This window comes from Lathamus discolor, chromosome 7 (assembly GCF_037157495.1).
Source record: "Lathamus discolor isolate bLatDis1 chromosome 7, bLatDis1.hap1, whole genome shotgun sequence".
NCBI classification, from domain to species: Eukaryota; Metazoa; Chordata; class Aves; order Psittaciformes; family Psittacidae; genus Lathamus; species Lathamus discolor.
In genome coordinates, this window is record NC_088890.1 from 9,383,366 (window position 1) to 9,395,319 (window position 11,954).

An 11,954-nucleotide genomic window follows, 5' to 3' on the forward strand; every position below is an offset into this window, starting at 1 on the left:
TGCGGCTGCCCCATCTGATAGTTCTCAACTCAAGAATGTAGGGTTTAGGGTTTGGGGTTTCTTTCTTATTGATATAATTTACTGCCTTAGTAAGAAAGTATGAAAACATTCCAGGATGTGCACTTTGGTTTATTTAGTCGTGTGCTCTATTAGGCCACACACAGGTAACAGCAGAGTAAAACTGATAGTTTTCTACCTTTTGATAGGCAAGGTGATAGCTCGTTCCTCTTACCCTATCTATTGATGTCTTTTGTGGATCCTGTTTCATACCTTTTTGCTTCCCTGGGGGGGGGGAAAAATTACTACTGCAGTTCTTTAGTCAAAGCTTCTGCTGTTCTGGAGAAACCAAGCAGTTGGTTTTGGAAACAGGCAGCTATACTGTGTAAAAGTAAAGATATTATAGCCTGTGCTGCTTTAATAGGTGGAAACAAAAGCACTCGTTAATACTAGCCACTGATGCATCAGGGACAGGGCAATTTTTCTTCATCTATAAAAGCGCTCAGGGTTGTTTGTTTTTAATCTAAATAGACTTTAACTTCAGCAAAGTTACTCTGTGCCCCCTTGTTGAGTCCTGGCGGCTGCCAAAAGCTCAGTGCCCTGGGAGCTGCTGAGCAGCAGTTTCTGAACAATGATCTAGTGTAGAGGTTTCAATAGCCGGTGACTGAGCACCTGAAACGTCCTCCCAGGAGGGGTGCATGTCTGCAGCCTCCAACAAAGCGGGCCTTCATCTGGGGCACAGGGAAAGAGCAGTGACTTCGGAGCAAGAAGTCTTCAGTGAGAAGCTGGGTGAAGCTTGCTGGCTTTGGAAGTTAATCTTCCTCTGGTTGAGCAGCGCACGTTGCCTCACAGGCAGCACCAGAGAGATGTACTGCTAAAGCACTGGGAGATGGTACAATCGTCTGTGGGAGCTGGGTTCTTTCTGCGTTGTGACACAGCAGCCTCTTGTGTGGAGGAGAGGCTAGGAACTTCTCCCTAGTTCACCACCACCCCTGCATGCTTCAGTTGCGTGCATGAACTTTCCCATAACCATCCTGGTTTTGACTGAGCTCAAGCACTTATTCCTCCTTAGCAGTGTCTCAGACAACAGCCCAAAGATCATAAATATTTGAAGCCAGAGTTCGACAGTAAATTATTTGGGGGCTGAAAGTCTTGCTTAATTTTTTCTTGTGTTGCTGGCATTGTGTCATTGGCTTAGTATTAGGAGCAATAATTCAGCTGTGTTAACCAGATGCTGTAATTAAACAAGCTTTTGTTTCCACGAACTGCTTGGAGTGCTGCTGCCAAGCAGTTCAAACACCCGTCTCCTCCAGGAGATCTCCTGTCCCTTGTCTCTCTTGCTTTCTTGTGGGCTCTTCACTGCTGATTTACAGTCCAGGCAGTGAGATGGCTCTGAGTTTTCCCAAGCTTAGCCTTGCAGGAGGCTGTCTGTGTTGGCGCAGGCTCCAGCACCCAGCAGAAAGGCTCTTGTTCTCAGAGTTTTCTCTGCAATCCAGTCTTTTGATTCCAAATTACTTCCATTTTGTCCCTGAAGGGCTCTCATGACCCGTTCTCCCACACAGTCACATAACAGGAGCGGAGGAGAGAGCTGAGTGCTAGTGGGGAGGCTGCTGGGGTGCAGAGCCCCCATGTGAGGATGCTGGGGGGGGGTGTGTGTGCTGTCCCTCCCTGTATGCAGCCTTGTCTTGTACTGAACTACCCATCCCTATGTAATAGCTGAGGCTGCTTGTGTAACCTTGGGTGTGAGGAAGAGTGTGTCTTACTGTGCTACGTCTTTCTAGGACTGCAGTCGGAGTTTTTCATTAACACGACCAAGGCTGGTCCAGGTACCCTCTCTGTTACAATTGAAGGGCCATCAAAGGTGAAAATGGACTGCCAGGAAACTCCAGAAGGTTACAAAGTCATGTACACACCCATGGCTCCAGGAAACTATTTAATTGGAGTTAAATATGGTGGACCTAACCACATAGTGGGCAGCCCCTTCAAGGCAAAGGTTACAGGTAAAAAGCTAACCGGTGTTTACTGTGTGCCTGAAGTAGTTTGTGTCATTGAGCAAACATGTCCCTCTGAGATAGTGAGGCATTCAGGTGTAGATGCCCAAAAGCATGAGAAGAGAAACGTTTCTCCCCATCACCTCCAAAGCCTAGATGAGGGATCTCGGGAGAGGCTACAGGAGCATTAGCCAAGGAGCTTGCCAACTTGACTTAGTGGAGTGCTGTAAATGTTGCATGGGGGAATATGAAATCCTGACCTCGTGCTGGGATGTTGCATTGGTAGCAGGAAAATATGACTTATTTACCCCTTTCCCCCCCAAAGCCTGAACCCTGGTCACCTGTAGCATAAATGGTGTCCCTCTTGGTCTCATTTTGGTGCAGGTGTCACCTAAGCAAAGGTCAGTAATGTCTGGGAGGCTTTTAGATGATGTGAGGAAGGCTGCTTTAGGAAGCTCGCTCTCTCTCCAGTGCTGTGTTTAAGCACAGACTGGAGTACACCTCTGCTGCTGCCCCTGAGCTAGTGAGCCCTCTCCTGGTGCCTGCGGCACAGTGATGTTCTTGGGAGGGGATGGCAGGGTCTGCACCTCTCTGGGCTGGGACATGCTCTGCTTTCAAAATGGGTTGTTGCAAAATTGCACCTGCTTTTCTGCCAACTCGAGTCATTTTTGCCTTTTGGTGATTGGAGCACAATTAACTCTTCTTCGGCAGCCAGCTTTGCTTAATACATCTTGAAGATCCTGTGGTCCTTTAACCACTCGAGGGCTCTGGGATGGGGTTGTTGCCAGTGTTGCTCAAAGATGTTGGCTTAAAAACCCAAGAGGGAATTTCTCCTCTCAAAAAATGCATTTTGGATGCAGAATGCATGCTAGTCATTCGGAGGGTTTTGAAACCTCCTTGTAAATGCCTTTCAGATGGGGTGAATCTGATTATCTGAAACCTTTTCTGTTTCCAGGACAGCGACTGGTTAGCCCAGGCAGTGCTAACGAAACTTCTTCCATCCTGGTAGAGTCAGTTACAAGGTCATCAACTGAAACTTGCTATAGCGCCATTCCCAAATCCACCTCGGATGCTAGCAAAGTGGTTTCTCGGGGAGCAGGACTCTCAAAGGCTTTTGTGGGTCAGAAAAGCTCCTTCTCTGTGGACTGCAGCAAAGCAGGTATGAGTATAGGAACGAGATGGGACTTTCTGTTTGCCTAAATCAATTTGCAGAGTTAAAATTCAGAGCTTGAGAGGATGATTTGGTTCTAAAGAAAAACTCTAAATGCTATGTGATGCTCATCAAATCAGTCCTGATATAGAGGCTGCAAAGATGCCAGTTCGTTTCCACATGGCTTTATCTGAGCCAAGTGCACCTGAAAGAAACCACAGGGTTATGGCATGAGAACAAACAGCTTGCTGAACTTGAACAGCCCTCCTGGTGCACTGTAGCATGTGATGCAAGGTGTTCCCGTCAGCCTTGAGAGCTGATTGTTATCCTCTGGGAGCATTGCGGTGGTAGGATTACAGACCAGCCGTGTTCACTGGTCTCTGCTATTCACTTCTAACCAAGTACTTGACCAACAGTGCCTGCTCATTTTCACGAGCATTGTTAATGTCTCCTGTGCTCTAGTTAGTTAGTGGTAGCCTCTCAGGTCTTGCAAACTGCACAAATGAACCCTTGCCTCTATGAGGTTGAAGGCTTTTATAAATGAAATTCCTTCTTATACCAAATTACTTTAACCATACCTCAGACTGCCTCAGACTCTGTGAATTAAAACAATGAAATCCTTGTGTTATGGGGCTAATAAATTATGCTACAACCATGCTTGTTTATTTAGGCTTAGCAATGCTAACAGTCTGTTATTTTGCTGTAGGTTCAAATATGTTGTTAGTTGGCGTCCACGGGCCTACAATACCATGTGAAGAGGTATCCATCAAGCATTTGGGCAGCCACCAGTACAACGTAACGTATGTCGTTAAGGAAAGGGGTGACTATGTTCTGGCGGTGAAGTGGGGTGACGAGCACATCCCTGGGAGTCCCTTCCATGTCACTGTTCCTTAAACTCGCTGGGCGTCGAAGTCGATCTTTGTTTGCAGTTCAGATGTAGAGTTATACTGGGTGCAGTCCTGTTGCGAAATGCGGTATCTAGATACACACAGCTCACATTTCAATGCAGTCAGATGTAAACTGTAACTTCATTTTTTTACAAGCATTTCACTTCTATCCTACTTACCAACCTAATGTCAATCTATTTAATGTCCTCCTCAAATTGTACTTTGGCAGTACTGTCTGGGTCACTGTTAATGTTTGGAGAATCATGTGGATAACTAGACACTAATTTCCCTTGCGGATGTTATAGACTTTAGATGTTAATCAAAAACTGGAATTTGTCTTTGTAATTGGATATCTTAACTACTGATTTTATTTGACTGGAGACTTTACATTTTAGTTATGGAATATGACTTGGGCTGTCCCCAGTTCAAATCCTTTTCTGTAAAGAAATGAGGTAAAACTGGTACTATAATGGGTGCCTTTGTATACTTGATCGATTTTAACGCTTAACATGATAAAAAGCTACTAAAAGTGGCTTTACCACTCAAATTTAAAACGTTTCTGAAAAATGCTTTGCTAATGGTTTACATTTAGGAAAAGTTTATCTTTTATAGCAAACCAAAAGCAGACTGAAAAAGACTTCCTGGAAGCTTTCAGCCTTTCTAAACTTTGTACGCTCTGTAAATCTAGACAGGTAGCTTGTTGGCCATGATGCGGTTTTTAATTAGCTTGGGATCCTGCTGAGATTTCTGTGACTTTGCAGCTAACCCCCCACGCTCTTTTTGATTCATTTTAAGAACAGCTCCTGGGTTGGCTGGGTTAAATAAAGGCCCTGGAGGCTGCGGGCCAGGCAAGTATCTGAGATGGTGCAAAGAAGCCAGCCTAGGGATGGGACCCCAAATCTGTAGTTGGGTACGGGGCAGGAGGGAGGGCGGGTGTACGAATTTACCAATCACAGCAATACCAGTCAACAAACTCGCCTTTGGTGCAAGTCATTTTATTGTATCTCAGTCCGAGGACATGCCTGAAGCACGCTCATCTCTCCTAAAATCCCCCTTATGCCACAAAAGGCTGAGGGATGGAGAAGGAAAACTTCCTTATTAACTTGTCTGTCTGTCCTGGATTACTCCACGCTACTTCCCGAGTCCATATCTGAGTTGCTGTCAGCTGCTGGGGCTTTAGTAAACTCTCCAACCGAGCTTTAACTCTGCAATTAGGAGAAGGTAGGATTTGTTGAGAACCTGTTGAAACGTCACTGTCTGACCCTAGGGAGAAGTTCATGCTTACTGTTCTGTAGTTATGTGTGGATGCACTACTCTCCAGCACAGTCATTGGGAAAATAAAGGAAGGTTGGGTTTTTTTTACTGTGCTTTTTTTGTGCCTTAATGTGAAATGCTCACTACATTGTAAACTAGGAAGTAAAAACAAAATAAACTGGAATAAAATGCAGGATTGTAAAATTGTATCTTATAACTTATTAAATAGAAATGTTTGCTTCATTAAAATGTGCATGTTAAAACCAACATTGGATTCTTTTCATATGTAGTCAGTAAAGCTCCAACTACAGCGAGCAGCAGCTTCAGGCAGCCCAAATAACCCCATGCCTGTGAGCTGTGCTGGTAGCTGGGCATAACCTGCTATCAGTCTGATCCTGGGGCACTGCTGGTGCTCACCGGCTCCTCAGGCTCCCTGTGGTTGTTTGCAGAAGGTGTTTCCCAGCAGGATGCTGTACCTGGAGCTGGCTGGCTCCGGCACAGGGCCGTGGAAACCAGCAGATGTTTTCCCAAACATGGTCCCTCTGGAAGCCCTGCTGAAACCTGAGACACAGTGGTTGCCAAAGGCTCCCCTACCCCAGGTTTATCAGATTATTTCCTTTTTATAGTTGGCTGTGTTTCATTAGCTGTGTGCTATGTCAGCCTGAACCTCCCGTTTCATGTTGTTAAACAAAACAAACCCCAAAAAACTGGATACAGCTGTTGGGTTGAGTAAACCTCGAGAGCCTCGTGCCTCTGTAATTCCTAATTCCCAATAAGCCTGGTCTTGTCTAGCTGCCTCTTGCCTGTTACTGCTTGGCACCTTGGTCTAATAATGAGCTGAAGTTAATTGGAGTTGTCTGTGAAGCTTATGGACCCTGATTGTTACCTTGTCTGAGGTTATCTCCAGCAAAAGCTGAGCTCTGCTTCAAGCAAGCAGTTCTGCGTTGCCCTGGCACTGACAACTGAGGGTGGCCACAAAAATGGACTTGCTAATGGCAACAAGCATAGGGTGGTGTTGATGACAAGAAATTTTGGTGCAATATGGCTGTATCTTCTTTGGCAGCAGGGTCCAGCCAACTCCACCAGCTCTGGCAGCTGAAGACTGACTTTCTGTTGGCACAAAATGGTGTTTTGGGGGGAATTGTGCTGTGCATTTGGTCTTTGGCACCTTGGCAAGGGTTTTCATTTGCAGTTCCCACCTTAGCAGGCAGCTCTGGGGCTGGGGTGTCGCAGTACCTGGTTACTGGTGTGCCAGTGCCTCTTGCTCAGTAGACTTGCAATGGTATGAGGTGCACTTCATTATTCATGGAGGACTGGCATGGGGTTTTTTTGCCTCTAGCTGTGGAAGTATTCTGCCAGTTTGGTTAAAATTAAGTTTTTGCTTCCATCTGTTTCTGATGGCTGTCACTGGCCAGCAGTATCTCGTATACTTGGGTGTTGCTCAGAACTGAGAACTGCATTTTGTGTTGTGCAGCTCTATTACAGAAATGCAATCAGGAGCATCCACCACTTCTAATCAGTGCCTTGGGAACTCCTGGGGAGAAGCGAGGTGGTTAACACAGGGTACTTAAACCTGCTGACAGCACAGCGCTTGCTTGCTGCACCACACACAAATGTGAATGGATGCCTTTTGTTTTACTGTGCTTCATGCAGAAGATGCAAGAGATCTCGTGTTAGCTGGGGGAGGCAGCTTGTTACAGGCCCAGCTCTGTCAGGCGCTAATAGTGGTAAAGGTCCCTGTTTGCTGTAGGTGTCGATGCTGGACACAAAGCTGCCTTGTGCAGGGCTGCAGTGCCCGGCTGTGTGTCATCCTGGGGGGAAAACCCTGGGCACGGGCACATCAGCTGGTTGCAGGCTGCAGCACGTGCTTTTAACATTGCCAGCTCTATCCTTTGGCCCAGCATCACCCTGGCAGCACAGGGTTCACTTTTCGAAGCAGCCTCAGCCTTTCTGAAATGAAGTACTATTAAGTGCAGCTCCTCGAATAGGCACCAGGTGCTATTTCTGCTCAGCTGCTTGCCTCAGGCAAGGGCAAAGGTGATCCATCCAGGGCCTGCCAGGAGCTTGTCATCTACCTCAACATCTGCACACCAGTAAATAGCTCTCATGCCATTTGACACCTGGTATATTATTCTTCTTGCACTGTAATAAAACCTTGGATAGTACTGTTTGGGGTGTAGCACCAAGCACCTTGCTTTATTAATGGGCTAAATCACATTCTCTGTGACACGTGTGCTGGTGGACTCGTTGCAGCTTGGGCGTATGGTGACCAATGGGGCTGCCCATGGGCTGCATGGGCAGATGGGAGCTGATGGAACCTCCTTGTCCTTTCCAGTATAAGGGATTACCTTAATAAACTAAAGATCTGTATCTTAACCAATTATTAGAACTTCAAATTATTTCAAATTAATTATTTAATTATTATATATATATGTATATATACACAGATATAAAAGGTAAACCAGTATACTTAATTTTCCTTGTGATGTTACTGCAGCACTTAAGTCTCCAACCCATCCCAGGCCTGGGGCTTTGCAGAGTACTTTGTGTGTCCAGAATAGATCTCCCTTCAACCACCAAAATGCACTGAGCTGCTCTGATGTCTATCTGGTGTATTAGCAATGTGGGTTGTGGGGCTGTTGCTTAGCAGGACTCCGGGTTTGGTCAGATTATGCAAACCCTGTAATTAGTTTTTCCTCTAATTGTCTGTGGAAACTGAGATTGTGAAGTTTCCAATCCAGAACCTGCTTTTCTCTCTACTCTGTTTTAGCTTCTAAATGTATTGGTTTAAACTGGTTTGATTGTATTTTCAGCATTTTTTACCCCACCCTGGTATGTATTTGCAGTCCAGACAATGCACCTTTCTTACTTAAAAATAATAAAAAGGAAACAGACTATGTATTAATCACATTTAAAAGCCTGTCCAAAGTGGTTACATATAATCACTTGACAGAAACTGGGATGGAGCTGCATGAAACTGCTAATTCAGGGAATGGCACAATGCATTTTACACAGTGATTTTTATTCATTTGAAGAAAGACTCTTTCCAAAGCATTTGTTGCTATGACAGTTGGCTGTGCTGCTCTCTCCCATGGGCCAAACCAAACTGGTTGCCCAGTTTGGCCTCTGCCAGGTCAGGGACAGCTCTGGACCTGTTGGCATGCAGGGGATGGGGTCTTGCAAAGCTGCTGTCAGCATCCCAAGGTTTTTATTCTGTCCTCTGTGCCAGCTGGCCTCGAGGGTCTTATTTCTCTTTTCCTTATTCTATACATCTCCTGTCTGCATCCGCAGTAGCAGAAAGGAGTGTGTGAAGTTTTACTGCCAGCAGCAGTGGTGCAGGACATGCCACTGAAGTACCCAACTATGTTGCTGTGGGCTAGGAGCAAACCCTCCTGGTACCCACACTTACAGCATCAAACTTCCCAACTCCTGAAAGCAAATGTCTATTTTAAACTACATGCTTTCCCTCTGTTACAGTAACTTAGAGAAATTCCCATCCCACCGTGACGTGCCACGTCTTCATGGCTCCATCTGAGCTGGAGAGGAAGCAGCAGGATGGGCTACAGCACTCTGCAGCCTGCAGCAATCGTTCATATTCAGCAGGGTCCTCTTGCAGAAGATTATCAAAACAGCCCCGCTGCCAGCTCTCCCTCTTGTGTGGGGCTGTTTCTCCAGGCCTCCTGGGAGATGGTTTTAAATGGCTTGTTGGAATTTCTCAGACTTTCAGAGTTAATTTTCATGGTTGTGAGTTTATATTGCACACTTAGGAAAAACAGTGTCACTAGATCAGGCTGATTTATAGCTCGTGTCGCTATTAATTTGACCGTGATTTAAAGCGAATTCTTCATATAACATAAAAGAAAGGGTAATATATGTGATTTAAAAGAAAGTAATAGGCAAAATCTGGTTTAGCAGGACCCAGAGGTATGTTTGACAGCTCTTTCCTGTGACGAACTGCTTTCTGCAGGACCTTGGTACTGCAAATGTTTACATCCACGCTTAGCTGGAAGCCTGTGAATCCTTCGAGCCCCGTGGAGGAGCTGCCCTTGCTGCGAGGGTATTTCTTTCTGACAGTGATGTCCTGCTAAGGTATGGTTTTGGGGGGTGGGATTTTGCACCTGGATTCATTGAAAATGGCTGGAGTCAGGCCCTCCTCCCAGCTGAGATGCACCGAAAGCGGCCACGTCCCAAAGGCCAGCATCTGCAGAGCTTTTCAGGGAAGGTTTCAGGCTCCTTAGCCAATATGGAAATTAATTCCTATAAATCTGTCTCCCGCTAGCAGCAAATACCCTGCAAACGCTGGCAGCTGAGGCACTATATTGAAAATGGCTCATGAAGTATTTAACCTTGGTTTTCACACCAGCTAGAAAACCGGGCTGCATAGAAAGTGCGTTCATAGTGCTGTACCAGTGGAGAGGTGGTGGTGCTTAACCCTCAGGATGGCAGAGAGGAACATGGGCTAAACCTGGCTCCAGGGATTGCAGAAAGAACCCCTGATCCACACTGCTGTTTCCCCCAGCACCAGAAAAGGGGGCCTGTGGCATTGGGACTGAACCAGCCACCCTGTTGCAGGAGTATCAAGGGACACCAAGGAGTCCCCTTGAGTGGATGTGCCCTGCAGGCATGTGGATGCAACCTGCAGGCACCTGGTCCTGCGAGCTGCTGCCCGCAAGCGGGGCAGTCCTGTAAAGGTCACTGTAACGTGTTTCCTAGTTAAATAACTGTGGACAATGAATAAACAGGCTTGGAGCCAAAAAAAGGTGCTGGTTTTTGTTGTAAAACTCGTTTACAGGCACAGTGAGACTAGGGACACTTTGGGGTCAGCTGCGGGCCAGCTCTCAACAGTGAATAGAAAAGGTCTGTACAGAGACACGCACAGGAATTCAGGTCTATGAGCTCCCAGCTATGAAGAAATCACGTTTCCTTGCCACAGCTGGGTTTGCTGGCTTTGGCATCTGGGCTAAATGCCGTGGGGACGCCCCTGGAATCAGGGATTTATAGCGATGCCACCAGAGGGTGCCCTAATGATAGTTAATGCACGCATGGCTCCCCAGAGGGGTAGCCTGGGGGAAAAACCTGCCTTATCCTGGGCAAGGGGCTGCCAGAGGGTGTGGAAATGCTTTTAATGGCCCAAAGGTGGAGAAAAAATACTGTGACTTTTCAAACTGTTTCCTTCTGAACCAGGGCAGGAAGAAGATGACTGCTGCCTTCACCTTCTGCTCCCCATCTCCTTGGCTTGCTTGGCAGAGAAGAGCCCCACCACGGCGCACTGTGCTACATGGAAACTGGGAACAAGCTCCACAGGTGCCATGTGAGTGCTGCCCACGAAGCCCTTGCCCCACTCTTGGTCCTTTTCTGCAGTGAATGCTCTACCAGTGAGTGGCCAAGTCCAGCCTGCGGCACAGAGCTGCTCACCACCATTGCTCCAGATGCAAGGGAGGCATGAAACAGCCAGGCTTGGACCAACTGCTGGTTTCAGTAGTCTCATGCTGGTAGGCTCCTTGGTTTTCCTGCCTTGGTATTGCTATTTGTGCTATTGGCCCTGCTGTGTGATAGTGCAACCTGGTGTTTCTCAGGGATGCAGCTCAATTGCTGGCTGCACATCTGCCTGTGGCTGCACATCTGTACACATGTACATCTGTATGTTCAGACACAGGGTGCACACATGTCCCAGCCCAAACCCCATCAGTGGTGGCTTTGGTACCTACTGCTGTTGGCCCATCACCCTCCTTGCAGGGAAGCAGTGGGAGCTTTGGAGCATGTTGAGGCTTGAATTGCTTATGTCTGTGTGTATTCGTAGAGTTAGACTTTCAGGAAAGCAAAACAAACATGGATGCAAACCCAAATAAGACAGGTTGTGCTGCACAGAGGCAGATCTGTTCCAAACGGCTTAAGAGCCAGGGGCACTTGCTGTGATGCTGAGAAGGGACAGTCCCTGGTCCTAATGACCCCTGTCCCTTTGTGCAGTTCATCAAACAGCACATCCCAGCATGTCTGATGATTGTTTATATGCAATTTGTTTAATGTTCCCCTAATGTTGCATGTTCAATCACAGTGCGTGCTCCATTGGTCTGTGTTTGGGATATACAGACCCTGAATGAACAAGCCAGGTGAGGCCCTGTGAGGTTTTACACCAGCTCTCCTGTGTCCTTATTGCTGCCAGTACCTAAAAGGAGGCAAAGGGAGGTATGTAGAGCCTTGCCCAGGGCCAAAGGATCTCTCGTTCTGTGACACAGGCAGAGAGGTGTCAAAGCCCACCAAGGTCAGTGGGGAGCAGTGTCAAGGCCAGGAGGAAGACATGAGCCCTGTTAGATGAGTCCTAGGTGCAGATGGACAAAGCTAGCCAGTGAGGTAGTGGAGGCTATGGGGAAATGGCTGCTGCTCTGGGTTGCTGGGGGCTTCTCTGCCAAGGGACTCGCTCCCCCAGGGGCAGCAAAACCCATATTGTGTGGGTTTCTGCAGGGTGAGGGGCAGCCCTGGCTCTGTCCCAGTGCAGGGCAGCAGGGACCTCCCGTGGGGCTAGGAGGCGGTCTTGTGGGATGGGAATTGAGATGCTTCCAGCATCACACATTGGAGAAGGGCTTCCCAAGGACCCAATCCTGATGGATTGGGGGATCTTAGCACTTTTTGTTCAGCTGAACCCTGTCTGCTCTGTGTTCTCACCTGGCCAGGGCT

General features: G+C 47.2%; 1 protein-coding gene across 3 annotated transcripts in view; it reads left to right on the top strand.

The window, feature by feature from the left end:
* FLNB (filamin B) overlaps positions 1-5,546 on the top strand; it is a 70,855-nt gene extending 65,309 nt beyond the window's left edge. For 2 of the 3 annotated variants that reach the window (XM_065687706.1, XM_065687704.1), the window contains 3 exons: positions 1,779-1,997; positions 2,944-3,147; positions 3,845-5,546. In XM_065687706.1, coding sequence (XP_065543778.1) covers positions 1,779-1,997; positions 2,944-3,147; positions 3,845-4,032 — 611 coding nt within the window. In that variant the 3' untranslated portion in view covers positions 4,033-5,546. The remainder of the gene's footprint in view (positions 1-1,778; positions 1,998-2,943; positions 3,148-3,844) is intronic. The other variant, XM_065687705.1, reaches the window with a different exon arrangement.
* Positions 5,547-11,954: the final 6,408 nt, after the last annotated feature.